The following is a 15774-nucleotide window of genomic DNA, read 5'->3' as shown; positions in this document are numbered from 1 at the left end:
TTTTATAAAGAATCATCGATCCCCCCTATTGACGCGGGGGGTCCGAAAATTTGTATTTCAAGGTGGAAAATGGTGCTATTTAAGCAGTTTTATTATCTAAAAATTGATTGCACTGCACTTTCTTTGCCCCCGTTTGCCCCCACTTCAAGGTTTCAGAGGGGGGGGGGGGGGCAAAATACCCTTGCCCCCCCCCTCCCCTTTGGTGTTGCGCCCCTGGGTATAAAGACCTTAAAATGTGATCGCTCAGAATTTGGCTCCTGCTTACGTGTCTCACGTAGTCGACAGCTCACGTCTAGGGTTCGTGCACCGTCATGTCGAGGCGTGGAGGGGGAAGAGCACTAGTAGTTACGTAAAGGCGAGAGGCGCTGTCGGTCAGAGGCGCGGTGACGGTGAAGGACAGACGCGGTTAGCGCTGACGGCTTCCTCCTCTACTCTGGCCTTGTGGTCCCGGCTCCACTTGCAGCAGGTGAGTGCTGATGCTGGCGGTGTCTTCTATTCTAGTCTTGTGGTCGCGGTCCGACGGGCAGCAGGTGGCCAGAGGTAGCCACAGGTGGCCATAGGTAGTCAACTGTTGGCTACAGGTAGCCAACAGGCGGCCAAAGGTAGCCAACAGGTAGCCATAGTTAGCCAACTATTGGCCAAAGGCTGCCAACTAGTGGCCAGAGGTAGTCCACTGGTGGCCATAAGTGGTCATCTAGTGGCCAGATGTGGCCAACTAGTAGCCAGAGGTAGGCAAGTGGTGGCAATAAGCATGTACATTAGGTTCACACCTCAAAATTTGCATCAATACTCCCCCAGGCAGGTAATCCCGTTAGAACATAATCCTGGTTAGGAGAAAGATGGGTATTTTACATGCCAGAGCCTAACATGGGTTCCTAGAACCGGGAAATAGATTCGCCATTTCAAATCGCGGCATGTTACTGGAGAGCGCCCGGCTAGGTCGAGAGGTTGAGGAGACCCATCCCAACTTCAGCTCCACCGTAAACCCCCAGACCACCTGCAGAGCTAGCCCCCTCTAAGGGATCTGAGTAGCAACGACACGGAACCATACCTCTCACATCCCTGGTCAATTGGTGGCCAAAGGTAGGCAACTGGAGGCCAGTGGTAGCCAATTGGTGGTCAGAGGTGGTCAACATTTTGGCCAGAGGTAGCCAACTGGTGGGTAGAGGTATCCCAATGTTGGCTAGAGGTTGACGACTGATGGCCAAAGGTTTCCAACCGTTGGCCAGAGGTAGCCATCTGGTGGGCAGAGGTAGCCATCTGGTGGTCATAAGTAGCTTACTGTTGGCCAGATGTGACCAACTGTTGACCATAGGTAGCTACTGTTGGCCAGATGTGGCCATTTGGCCACCTCAGGACCACGACGACGTTAATTACGGTACAAACAAAGGAATATTATTAAACTACTCTGTCGTGCATTCGTCGCACACATGTAGAATACCTTGTGAGCGGACGGTGTTTGCACGCCACACTGTTCTAATATAAAAGCATAGAAAATATGCTTATTAAATTATCTATATCTATTTTTTGTATCATGACTCATTCTTACATTTCGTGGTTTTATATTTATTGAAAATACAATATAATATTTTTTAAGATTATTACTCTTTGCTTCATTTTCCTATGTACTTACTGGGTTTTGTTCAGAACAATAGTTAAAAGCTATGTAATAAAACATTCGCACATGGCAGACCCTCAGATTAATTTCGAAAATAATATCTTGTCCTCGAAAACAGCAAGGCTCTGACATTAGCTTTCATGTGTTTACTTCCCTAATGAACTACGTACCAGTCTAGTAAGGGAAAAAAATAATTACTTACGTTTACTGCAACTATTTGATGAAACTCGTTTAAATGTTCTTCAATACTTCTTAAATACAATACAGAAAAAAAAATCATTACCAAATTGATACTGAAGATATGTTACGATTTTTTCATCCGTAATCTCTCATTTTCATTGCAGTTTTTTTGCTGTATTTAGTTTTAATTTTGATTTTTAAAAGGTTTCCGAGTATTCTGTATACTGAAATTAAGTTAGATAATTGAATTTGGGAATTTTTTTCTCATATTTCTTGAAATAAACGTAACTGTAAAAATTAATTTGCCAGGGGGCTCAGAATTATTGCTTAATGAAATGAAACAACCCCATGCGGTCATTTCTGACTGTCTAACATGGATATCATAATCGCCATGGCGGACTTAACGAGCCGATTACCCAAACTTGGCATCGAACCACTATGCCAGCGAGGAGTCCCAGGTCGATTAATGCGACCCCTAACCTCCTGGTTGGTTCCTATAAAATAGTGTTTTGGCGTTTTTGTAAATGAACAGACGTTGAAAAATTTTGCTGCGAAACACCGATGATTGAAAATGGTCGATTAAATTAAATTAAATTTCGTAATTAATCGGCCAAATGCGATGTCACTTAAATAACAAAATCCACACTGTCACCGACAGGTACGACAATAAGCCAGTATATAAAAATATGAGCATAAAGAAATTTTGCCTCAATATATAATTGTTGGCATTGCTGATTTTTAGTTATTGCTCTGTATTACCAAAATGAATATAGAAAAGATTATGAAATCAAGTTGCCAAAATAGTGTACGTAGAATGTAAAGATAATTTGTAAGTGCTTCCGTTGCAAACAGGGGCGCAACAAATAAATTTCCAAGGGGGGGGGGGGGGCGATATAACTTTTTATAAAGAATCATCGATCCCCCCTATTGAAGTGGGGGGTCCGGGGGTACTCCCCCGGGAAAATTTGTATTTGAAAGTGAAAAATGGTGCTATTTAAGCAGTTTTATTATCTAAAAATTGATTACACAGCGCTTTCTTTGCCCCCGTTTGCCCCCACTTCAAGGTTTCAGAAGGGGGAGGGGGGAAATATACCCTTGCCCCCCCCCCTTGTTGTTGCGCCCTAGAACGTGATTATAAGTGATTTTAAAGGAAACATTATCAAAACAATTTAACTTATTTAAATGAACATTTGTAAATCGGCTATTTTCATGGTAGGAACAAAGGATTACACACAAAATTACTATTGACAAAATACGTAACTTTTAAAAACACCCAAATAAAACTGTACAAAATATGTAAAGCAAACAAGAATTCATTGTCACAAATATTTATAATGACTTCAAGTATAGATTCTACTAAATTCTCCTTGGGCTGTTTATATTTTACCGATAGAGCAAAAATCACATTATTTGATACAACACATGGTGATCGCATTTAAATCATACAACGTGAAATTCTAAACATAGCTGTTAAAATTTTATTACTCCGTTGATCATTCTCAAGAATAATTAATCACAAGTTATCTTCAGTTAAATGACAAATTATTTCATGTTTGTCTTTGTGTGCAAGAAACTTTAAAAGAGGCCACGACAGTTGTTTGGAAACTGGAAAAAATTTAATTTTTAAAACAAAAATATAGGTATTTTGGGTTAAAAAATTCCAAGGGAAAAGGAACAAACGTAATCTTAAGTATTGTTTTCAAACGAATTATGAAGAGTAAATTGGGAAATTAATAAAAAAAACAATAAGCTCAATTGACATATATTTAACAATACATTCTCAAATACAGTTGATTATCTTTTATCTTTCACAACCTCAGACAACAAGTTAAGGAATAAAAAATTACGTAGATTAACACTCTCGCTTTACACGCAATCCATATCAAAACCAAATTTAAGTACAACAAAAATTTAACTATAAAATTTGCAATATAAAATTAACATTAACATAAAAATGTTAAACACAACAGGCGAATTTAATGAAAGTTCTTCAAGTTTCACGGTAAATTAGTCATCGTGGCAATTTCAGGCGGTGGGCTGGCATTCCTGTTGCACAGGTGTTAATTGCGTGTCCCCGTTACTACTAGTGTTGCCACTGTTCCAGAGCAAAAGATGTATGTGGTGTTTGCACCAGCAGAAGGGACCAGAAGCCAGACTCTTGCTACCTCCGAGGTGTCAGAGTCTCACCGCGGTGCTATGAGTACTGTCACTGTTGCAGAGTGGAAGACGTGTGTGGTTGACTCTGTTGATCGCCACAGCAGGGTCAGCCTACTTCTCAGGTTCCAGAGCGCTTCCACAGTGTCACAAGCAGGGACGTTGGAACAGGGGGGGGGGGGGGCAACAGGGGCGAGTCGCCCCCGTGCTGTTATGCATGGGGAGGGGGGGGGGGGGGCGAGAGTATCATCTCGCCCCCCTCCTTTTCCCAGAATAAATGTTTGGTCCTAGTAGTATTTTTATCAACCAGTAGTTACAAACGTTGCATTGGTGATCACACTGATTAGAAAATCAAATTTATGATTGTCAATACATTGTAAAATGATTGCAAATTCCTGGATGGTGTTTTATTTAAATTGTACTACATCTACTGTCTAGAGTAGTATTTAATACATACTACGTTCATCAAATTCTTGGAATGGTGTATTTAATATTTTGGTTCGGAAACTCATGAAATAGCACAATTTTGCATCTAAAATTCCAAATTTTACCGGGGGAGGGACCCCGCACCCCCCGCTCTGGGACTGAGGTAAGTGTGATACATCTTTTCGCCCCCCTTCCCCCCTCTATCATGAAAACGTTCCGACGTCCCTGGTCACAAGCGCTGTTCACTGTTCCAGGAGGGAAGATGTGCTTGCTGCTTGTGTGTCTGGTGGCTGCCACAGCAGCGGGGGCCAGCGCCCAGACTTTCCTCCCTCACAGGTGTCAGAGCGCTACCCCCGTGCAAGGCTTCGACGTGGCCAAGGTAACTTGCACGGAGTTCCACCTAGGAGTTCTTTAACTTCCAACCTTTACTGAGCAAAATTATGAGAGGACAGCTAACAGAGAAAATGTTATTAAAATATTAATTATTTAAAAGCTGCCCAATGGTACTACATTACCAGGGGCACAACAACTAAATTTCCAAAGGAAGGGGGGCCATATACATTTTTATAAAGAATCATCGATCCCCCCTATTGAAGCGGGGGGTCCGGAGGTCCTCTCCCGGGAAAATTTGTATTTCAAGGTGGAAAATTGTGCTATTTAAAGCAGTTTTATTATCTAAAAATTGATTACACAGCACTTTCTTTGCCCCCGTTTGCCCCCACTTCAAGGTTTCAGAAGGGGGGGGGGGGCAAAATACCATTTCCCCTCCCTGTTGTTGCGCCCCTGAACATGACCATACATGTTAATTTAAAGCAAAAGTTATAACATTTCCATGTTGTAGCATTTTATGAATGTTTCATGTTACCAGTCAAGATAGGTAGGTTTTTTGATACTGTTATTTCGGTTTTAACAATTATCATTTTCAATGTATGGCTCGTCGATAAAGATGTCTTAATAGAATATATCTATAATGAGATAATTTTGGTTTGTTGGAAAAGGAATTGGTTGGGTTCTATCGTAAGGAACCATTCCAGAATTTTCCTAGAGTGATTCATGGAAAATGTAAACCCGAAATGAAAATGGCTGATTGTGACTAGAACACCACGTAATTTGATTAATGCTGTGCCACCTCTGTTCATTAATCGCCAATTATTTCTGTAAGGGAAGAGGACGATAATGAATGTTTTATATAAATTTTCCTGGTTTATAGCCTACTCTTTTCATAATAATGTGTTACTTTTTGACGTGACAACGTCTCATAAATCGATGAACACCGGCTGCACGCACGAAAAAGCATGACTCATTGTCACGTTCCGCCTGAGCCGAGCGTGCAAGAACCGGCCAACCACCGTGCGAGAAAATCTTCTATAATATCGAACAGGTTAAGGCGGGCTTTTTAAAGGCAGCAATTTAAACCATTTGATTTATTTGTCCAATTTCGTCATTTCAAATAAACAATTTATTGACATTGATTTGATTTCAGTCTAATTCTATAAGTAATTGTTCGTGATTATATTTAAACAAATTATTTAAATTAAATTAGCAAAAACTGTAAATAATATTTGAAAATTAAAAAGTATGCAATTTTTTATCAATGTTTTCATATGACATTATCACGTAAAACTATCGTCCGTAAACCGACTTTACAGACTTTTGTATTGCTGGTGTTAATATGTACTCGGACTTATATCAGACACAGTAATAGTAAGGTTTAAAAAAAAATTGGTTGTCTGTAAAGTCGGTTTACGGACGATAGTTTAACGTGACAACGTCATAGCAAAACATTGATGAAATTATTGCATACTTTTATAAATAAAATTGAATCATTTTTATTGAATTATCACTATTTTGTATGTATACAAAGAAGGAGTGAATCTACAATTTAATTGATAAATTTACTTTTATATGCACTCATTAATTCAAATATGTTTATTACTTTAACGAAGAGATTATTTTAACCATAACTTTTATACATGTTTGCTATTTAACTTCTTCCAATCTGTGTTACCATTCTGTTAAGGATAGGACGATGATAGGAAAAGTAGGAAACGAACGGGAGTTTTTGCAATTTTAATGTGCCTCGAAAAAGTCAAATCGATGGTTGTTCCGATCGAGTGGAAGAGAGATAGATGCGGTAGCAAGCGTACAATGAGCGTAACGGGACAATGTACGTAACGGGAAACTTTTTCGTGCGTGCAGCCGGCGTTCGTCGATTTATTAGACGTTGTCACGTCAAAAAAATACTGTACTTGTTGATTGTTGTCAGCAGCCTCGCGAGATCACGCGATGCTCGTGCTGCTCTGTTGCAGTACATGGGCTTGTGGTACGAGTACGAGAAGGTAGCCGCGGTGTTCGAGGCGGGGGGAGTGTGTGTGACGGCCAACTACTCACTCCAGAGCGACGGCACGGTGAAGGTGCGCAACAGGCAGGTGGACTCGAGGTGGGTCACACTGATTGCCGTAGACTGAACGGTGTCCCGTTGAGGTTTCCTCCAAGGCCCAGGATTCTGATTGGTTTTGGACTCTTACTTCCGTGTAGTGGTGCTCCGATCGCTTGGAGCAGACTCCAAGGGTTCCCTAGCCCTGTGCGAAGTCAACGTGGTGAGCGACGGCACAGCTCTGGTACTAGTCTGGACAGCCAGGCCTCCACCGGACCACGGGTTCACTGGGTGTTTTGAGAGGTCCCAGTGTGATGTGGGAGATCGGGGAAGGCGCCAGCAGTACTGATAACGTCTAAGGGCCAAGGACACAGCCAACTGTCTGGTCAGCTTGGTGAGGCAGGGGGCCGAGGTGGTGACTATGCTGGGTTGGTGGCCCTAGCCTCTGGTCATAGCTGAAGCTCTAACACCATCCTGATCAAAGGGGGGGGAGTAATCCTTTGACATCTTTGTCTGAATATTACTTGCTCTGGAATGTTTCAAAAATTGATCTGTAAGCCGACTCCCAACCTAACCTTACGGATGCATATTCGGGAGGACAGATGGAAGGGGCCGACCATAGGTTGGAGCACAGCTGCCATAGAGACAGCCCCTTGGGAGGGAAGGAATGTACACCCCCAGGGTTCGTTAGAACTGCCATATGGGGAATTAATATGCACAATAAATAATAATGTTGCGAAATTACAGGTGATCAGTTACATATGTCACGTGCCCCTTTTGCAGGAATTGTGGTTGGTACGTTTCTGGAGGCTAAACCACTGCCTGGTGTCCTTTTGGACCATTTGAGTAACGAATGATTAAAATCTTGTTGACTTACTTTCAGTCGTAAGAACTTCTGGTAACTGACGATAAGCCGTTAACTCTGGCCTCACCAATCGTTGTGGTTGACTTCGTATGTGGTTTCAACTTCGGGCTTAAGGTGAGCTCAGGGTGTCTTTGAACTTGCGAAGGGACCGTGGTGTGTTTAACAGAAAAAATGATCTACTTCTAGGTTTTGAAAACAAACATCTTTGCCTGAGATCAAGATGGGCTCTCAGGCGAAATCGAATGATTGCGATGGTCCAGGGCTTTCAGCTTGTATTGGATGTAATATTAAGTACTTCAGAGGTTTTTTTTTTAGGGAACTGTACGATGGGCATGTCTAATTTGAGAAGCTGGCAGAGTCTTACTTGACCTTGAAAATATGATTCCAGTGCTAAGTTCCGAAATCGCATGAACTATCCCTCTCTCTATCTCTCTCTCTCTCTCTCTCTCTGAAATGCCTTAAGAACTGATAAGTGCAGGAATTGAAGGGGTATACTATTCGGGGTCAGATACCAGGATGGAATAATCTGGATACAAATGCATTACAAGGCTAGAGCACAAAATAGACAAAGAAGAATCGCAACCAGATTTCATTGATGATATTCTTCTGTAATATTCACACCTTTTGGGTCAGTGGCTAGAGAGTGGGGCTGATGAGCCAAAGCTACTTGGTTCGATTCAAGGTCAGGTCACTGATGTTCCCATGGGAAAAATCTTTCCCGGACTCTAGGCTCGGTGTTGTGTGGTCCTTACACCTTCTTAATATTGAAGGCAAATAGTGAACCACCGAAGAATCACATCACATTGTCTGCACTGGCCATGTTGTATTCATCTCTCTGCAGTGATGGTTGGCAATCCAGGTTCGATTTCCAAAGGGGTAAAACCCAAAATTTTGACAAACCAATGGGAAATGTGGTGCACGTTGCCATGTGCTTTTTGTCTTTTCCCTGAGTGCCTCATGTTTTCCCTGCCAAACTATCCTGTCGCTGCCTCATTCACATCACTTCATCACCCATCATCACATTACCCATCATCTCTAAAGACATCGGTGTCAACGAATCGTTAAGGGCTCCGCCTACCCGGGCACACATACGGTGCGCAGAGCTTCAGGAAAAACAACGCGATTTCAAACATTCTCGAGATGTCCGACTGGGGTCTGCTTACGAAAAGCATTTAAGATTTCGCTGAGGGCCAAAAAGTACTTTTGATTTCGGATTAAGTTTTTAAACCGTTTTTTTAGAAGAGTTAAAGTGGCTAAAACGCATGTTTTCACAGTAATTTTTAGGCGTAAAACAACCGGCACAGATTCTTGAAAGCACTTAAGGAACTTGCATTACATCTTTATCTTCTTTACTCGGCCATATAATATTACGGTCACCACTCAAATTTCACAGTTGTCCTGCGCCGACTAGAAGACTGCGCGCCAGTCCAGAGGAGACACCGCGCTAGAAGCAACAGCGAGCGTCGCGCTTATCATCCTGCCTCACTCACACACACACACACACACACACCTGACGATGCGGGGCCCTTAACTCAATTGGCATGTATGTTGCAGCACCGGAAAGCCAAAGGAGATCCTCGGATCAGCCTTCTTGGACAACAAGCTGGGAGAGGCCAAGCTCAAGGTCATCTTCCCAACTGAAGGTAAGAAGCATCAGTTCTGAGATAGCAAGGGAAGTAAAGTGAAACATTTGCTCATCTACGATCAGTGTATAACCCGTCAACAAATCAAAAATAATTGGCAAGATGGCTGATGGTGTGAACTGCCATTAACTTATTTTTTTCTCACAATTAGTAGTAAAATTCTCATTTTATTTCATGTTCTTTACTTACCCTGAAAATAATAATATGCAAGGGATTTGTAATTGATTATTTTAAAACACTGTCGGTGGTTATTTTCATCTAAGGTTAAAATTATTCGAAGACAAATTTCTGTATCTTCATCTGCAATTTCTCAAAATACATAATAAGGGAAATTAAGTTTAACTTTATGTACCGACATGTCATGGAAATTTAGTGCAGTGTTCAGAATTTAAAATGTAATAATGCTTAAATACTTATGGAATCTTTTAAAATCAACGGTTCCTTCGCCAGTTGAGCAGTGACGTATTAGAAAACAAAATTTTATTTTCCTTTATGAATTTACAGCCTTATACTATGCTTTGACTCTGTTGAAGCTAAATTTGCATTTTACAAAAGAAACACTTACATTTGCCTACACTGAACCATTTTGATTATATTTGAAAATATTTAGTTATATTAATAAAATCTGTAAGTGGCCTTACAATGCATTGAAGCCAAATAACGTCCGAATCGGACGTTTATGCATATCTGAATTACATATGCCCCTATTACTTTGTAAAACATTTTTATCCTTTACATTTGTCAGACGTCTCCATTTGGATTGAGGGTTGTGTTAAATCTATGTATGCTGTGTGATTATAAATGTTTTTGTAATTTTTTTTAAATCTAACTTTCCATAGTTATGTTGAAGAACTAAGAGAGCAATTTTTTAAAGTAACTTAATATAAAAAAATTAATCATTTTGGAATGGAACCTATGACAAACCAGTCATTTGTCAGAATATTGACTGCTTTACTAAATTGGGCAGTTGTTTATATTATAACTTTGTTTATATGTTTGGGAGGAAATTTTTCCAGTTATAAAAATACAACTGCAATTGAATTACCAAGTCCCATTGTAATCTAAGCAATAGGCAAGAGCTAATAAATCCATGGAAATTGCACTGTTATGAGTAGGGAGAGCGTGCCGACTCTGGAACATAGGCGAGGGGGGAGCGGGGTAATCCGGGGATTATCCCATTTTTTATGGTTTTTTACGCATTTTTTATGGTTTTTTATGTGCAAATCCAGTTTTTTATGCGCTAATCCAGTGGCTAATCCGCTAATCCAGTGGCTAATCCGCAAATCCGCAAATTCGCAAATCCGCAAATCCGCAAATTCGTAAATTCGCAAATCTGCTAATCCGGAGATCCAAAAATCCGCAAATTCACAAATCCGCAAATCCGCAAATCGCAAATCCGCAAATCCGCCATTTTATATTTCTAGAAATTTCCACCAACTTCGAATCGTGACGTCATGATTTTGTGTCGTCTGCTGGAGGCCGTTATCTTGATTTTTCCTGGTCGCCATCTTGTTTCGTCTGCTGGAGGCTGCCACCTTGATTTCTTCTGGCCGCCATCTTGTTTCGTCTGCTGGAGGCCGCCATCTTGATTTTTCCTGGTCGCCATCTTGTTTCGGCTGCTGGAGGCCGCCATCTTGTGTGACGTCATATAGTTCTGTTGGTCGCCACCAGGTAGCAGCAGGTATTATTTTATTTTAACTAAAATATTTTCAGTGCCGAGGCTGGCAGTGGCTAATCCGCTAATCCGCAAATCCGCAAATCTGCAAATCTCAAATTCGCAAATCCGCAAATCCGCAAATCTCAAATTTGCAAATCCGCAAATCCGCAAATCGCAAATACGCAAATCCGCCATTTTGTATTTCTAGAAATTTCCACCAACTTCGAATCGTGACGTCATGATTCTGTGTCGTCTGCTGGAGGCCGCCATCTTGATTTCTTCTGGCCGCCATCTTGTTTCGTCTGCTGGAGGCCGCCATCTTGATTTTTCCTGGTCGCCATCTTGTTTCGTCTGCTGGAGGCCGCCATCTTGATTTTTCCTGGTCGCCATCTTGTTTCGGCTGCTGGAGGCCGCCATCTTGTGTGACGTCATATAGTTCTGTTGGTCGCCACCAGGTAGCAGCAGGTATTATTTTATTTTAACTAAAATATTTTCAGTGCCGAGGCTGGGATTCGATCCATGGGACGTGAAAACGTCCAGGATGTCGTGGTTACGAGGCGGACGCCTTGACCACTAGACCACGAGACCAATTGGAATATGGTGGAATAAATAATCTATATATGCTACGTACTGACGGCAAGTTTATGATAAATGGGGGAGGGTGTTTTTGCCTTCCTTAATGCATACCTAAGGCGCCACATTTGAAATTAAAATTATTATACAGCCGCCATCTTTAATTCCAGCACAGACTACCAGATGGCGCCAAATTCAAAAATTAGTTGCCAGAGGCGCCGCCATCTTGGTTCTCAAGTTGGCTGGTAGATGTCGCTAGTATCGCGCGCCAAATTCAAAAATTAGTTGTCAGAGGCGCCGCCATCTTGGTTCTCAAGTTGGCTGGTAGATGTCGCTAGTATCGCGCGGCAAATTCAAAAATTAGTTGTCAGAGGCGCCGCCATCTTGGTTCTCAAGTTGGCTGGTAGATGTCGCTAGTATCGCGCGCCAAATTCAAAAATTAGTTGTCAGAGGCGCCGCCATCTTGGTTCTCTGGTCGCCATCTTGTTTCGGCTGCTGGAGGCCGCCATCTTGTGTGACGTCATATAGTTCTGTTGGTCGCCACCAGGTAGCAGCAGGTATTATTTTATTTTAACTAAAATATTTTCAGTGCCGAGGCTGGGATTCGATCCATGGGACGTGAAAACGTCCAGGATGTCGTGGTTACGAGGCGGACGCCTTGACCACTAGACCACGAGACCAATTGGAATATGGTGGAATAAATAATCTATATATGCTATGTACTGACGGCAAGTTTATGATAAATGGGGGGAGGGTGTTTTTGCCTTCCTTAATGCATACCTGCGCCACATTTGAAATTAAAAATTATTATACAGCCGCCATCTTTAATTCCAGCACAGACTACCAGATGGCGCTAAATTCAAAAAATTAGTTGTCAGAGGCGCCGCCATCTTGGTTCTCAAGTTGGCTGGTAGATGTCGCTAGTATCGCGCGGCAAATTCAAAAATTAGTTGCCAGAGGCGCCGCCATCTTGATTCTCAAGTTGGCTACCAGAGTGTGCCACCGTCGCCATCTTTATTTCATATTTCAGCTGCCAGGGCACAGCACCATTCGATAGTTCGAATGCTAATCGATATATTTACTTTTATTTCATATTTCAGCTGCCAGGGCGCAGCACCATTCGATAGGTCGAATGCTAATCGATATATTTACTTTTATTTCATATTTCAGCTGCCAGGGCGCAGCACCATTCGATAGGTCGAATGCTAATCGATATATTTACTTTTATTTCATATTTCAGCTGCCATGGTGCAGCGCCATTCGATAGGTCGAATGCTAATCGATATATTTACTTTTATTTCATATTTTAGCTGCCAGGGCGCAGCACCATTCGATAGGTCGAATGCTAATCGATATATTTAGTAACAAGTGTTGCTACCAGAGGGCGCGATATTTAAATTTAAAAAATATTACAACCTTTAAACAATTCTCCGCCATCTTGGATTCAACAGCCCCACCATCTTGGAAGCACATGATACACCCAAGGACTCGTTCCAATACATGCACAGAGTGCACCGAAAAGATTGTTCCCTTACATGCACAGAGTGCACCATATTGAATGATCATGATATGTGTTCCTTTATATGCATCAGAAGCAGGCATAAGAAATTTTTTCTTATAGGCATACTTTAGTGTTAGCTTTCCTGTAATGCATTTAATAATAGTGTAAGCTCATTATTATTATTTAGTGATAGTGAATTTATAACTATGATGTGTAGTCTCATTCTCTTCATCTCGACGTGGCGGAAGATTCTCTGGAGTGTAAGCTGAAAAAAAAAATAAATAAATAAAAACTTGTGTTTGAATTTATAGTGGTATGCTGCTTTCCACATCACCTTAGAGACTATGTCTCAGGAGGTACAGCATTAGATGCGTTAACTCCTTTTTTTTATACATGGCGAGTTTCCCCGAGAGGCCTATTTTCCATGTTTAACAAGGGCGCAAGCATTATGCTTCACCGTCACTCTCTCCCAAGCCGCTGTCCACTCCATCATCTGGCTCCACTTGCTCTTGAGCCTCCATTACAGCTTCAAAGCATGCTATAATACCGTTGTAAAGGTATGTTAGAAACTCGTATTCCTCTGGAAATGCAGCGAACAAATTGATCGCGGAGACCTCTAGATGGTGTACTATCGCATCTATATTCATGCCGATGCAAGCATGAAGCGCATATTCAATGCAATCGCGCATTTCCTCAAAAGCAGCCATGTTCATTATGGAATTGTCAGAGACAGAATGAAGACTATAGTTGACCTGGTCTTGACGGAAAGATGACATGCAACCCCGATGTCGCGCTACACATTCCAATGAGGCGCCCAGCGCGGGCTGACGTCACAGCTTGTTGATCCCAAGCTGCAGAGTGCTGGGTCGTGTTCAGGAAGTAGTCCACACATTATAAATACATTGCAGGAATAGAATCTCAACAACAGCCCACACAAACGATTCCATAGAATATGCTTCGATTGAGAACAAGCAATAAGGTAAAATAAAATGTGTATATGTAATCTTAAACTCCCATATCCTTTCTCTTTACCCATGTCCTCACGGTATCGGGAAACCCCTTCCAAGACACCTGGAATCTTTCACCACACTTTCGATGAATTTTATTTACCAAGTATGTATCGGGGTATTTTGTAATTTGAATTTCTGAAGCATAAAAAACACCTTGTATTTCATTTCCATCCATATCACTCAAGTTATACACACGCGGAAAGCTGGACCTCATAGCTGTTACTTTAAACACTTCGTGAGACCAATTCGGTGTAAACCCCTTTTCAAAAACTTTCTTGTTTCGTGACACGCGTACATGATCCCCCACACGAGCCTTAGGTTTTCTAGGGTCAATTGTCTTTACATATTTGTAAACACTTTGTAGCAAAGAGTCATCCTTCACTTGATTCGGAGCCATGCCAATGGTGCGGTGGAATCTGTTATTGTAGACACGTAGAACTTGTGGTAAAATTTTAAGCCACTTATAATTTCCTTGAGCTGAAAACTCGCGAAAAAGCAGCGATTTTAGAGATCTATTAAACCGCTCTACCACACTTGCTTTAATCTCACTGTGAGTGGAATAATGATTAATATTTTTTCTTTTCATAAGAGCTCTGAAAGTTGAGTTATAAAATTCTGTTCCCGCATCACTTTGAAAACTTTTAAAACTTCCTGCTTCTTTCAAAATACTTCTCATGGCAGCAGTAACCATCACACCTGTCTTTTGTTTAACTGGAACTGCATAAGCACGTTTGCTGTACACATCTATGGCAGTCAGGATGTACTTGTAACCACTGTTCACTTTACTGTATGGTATCATTTCTACCAAATCAATCTGTAGTAAATCATGGAGTCCATATGTTAAAACCCTTCTGCGAGGAAATATAATACGTTTGCCTCGGTGAAGCTCGTATGCAATCCCACGCTGTGCGTCGCTCATTTTGCAATGTATCCTGATTCTTGTAACTCTTCAAGTATCGAAAGGATTTCGTTATTGTGTCCGGTGTGGCCAGAAGCCTGCGAGGCCATTAACAACCTGAGTCGATCTACTATCTCATTCGGATCATTCCAATAAATGAACTCTCGTTTACGACCTAAATCCAATGTTTTATGTAACAATCCACTTCCTCGTTGCTGCGAACCAATATGTGGAAACAGTTGCTTAATGATATCAAATTTCGCATGTGACGTGCTTTTATAGAGATTTGTTGCAGGATCATTCTTTTTAAAATAAGCATTTGTAAGCTCTAGTAGATTACCATATTGTTTAAGGGCCGATTCCGAGTACGTATGCGGCTCTCTGCGAAATAAAAGTTCAAATAAACCAGGAGCAGGTTGTATTAGTTCATCTTTAACGCGAATCATATTGTTATCGTGAAAAAATACTTCCGTGTCCCCTAAAAACCAGCGGTTATGTCGTTTAGATACACCATAGGTTCCATCACCAGAGCGAAGGTTGTAGCTCTGCAAATAAGACTGCACTCCACCTAAAGAATCATCATATGGAACACCGTGATGTTTTAAAGGAATAGCATTCGAGTCATCACTGTCGCTTGATTCTAAATATTGTTTCACAGTAGCTTCTTCCGCAGAATCCTGCTTCACAGTATCGATAGACTGTGCGAGCGATGTAGTAGGTCCAAGTTTATCCAAACGCGAATTAACAGACTTGAATATTTCTTCATTAATTGCATCCCTCTCCAAACGAGCTCGTTTGGCAAGTAGATACTTTGCACGAACATTTTCTATGACGCGCTCCAACTTACTAGCCTCAAGAGACATGACTGCAGA

General features: G+C 41.4%; 1 protein-coding gene across 1 annotated transcript in view; it reads left to right on the top strand.

Annotated features, from left to right (window-relative positions):
* The first annotated feature begins 354 nt into the window (after positions 1-354).
* LOC134540542 (apolipoprotein D-like) overlaps positions 355-15774 on the top strand; it is a 36352-nt gene continuing 20932 nt past the window's right edge. Inside the window, exons 1-4 of the mRNA XM_063383347.1 lie at positions 355-466; positions 4633-4757; positions 6688-6818; positions 9175-9263. Coding sequence (XP_063239417.1) covers positions 4641-4757; positions 6688-6818; positions 9175-9263 — 337 coding nt within the window. The 5' untranslated portion in view covers positions 355-466; positions 4633-4640. The remainder of the gene's footprint in view (positions 467-4632; positions 4758-6687; positions 6819-9174; positions 9264-15774) is intronic.

This window comes from Bacillus rossius, chromosome 17 (genome assembly GCF_032445375.1).
Source record: "Bacillus rossius redtenbacheri isolate Brsri chromosome 17, Brsri_v3, whole genome shotgun sequence".
Taxonomy (NCBI): domain Eukaryota; kingdom Metazoa; phylum Arthropoda; class Insecta; order Phasmatodea; family Bacillidae; genus Bacillus; species Bacillus rossius.
The sequence above is the reverse complement of the archived record's forward strand: the minus strand, read 5'-3'. Positions and strand labels throughout refer to the sequence as shown.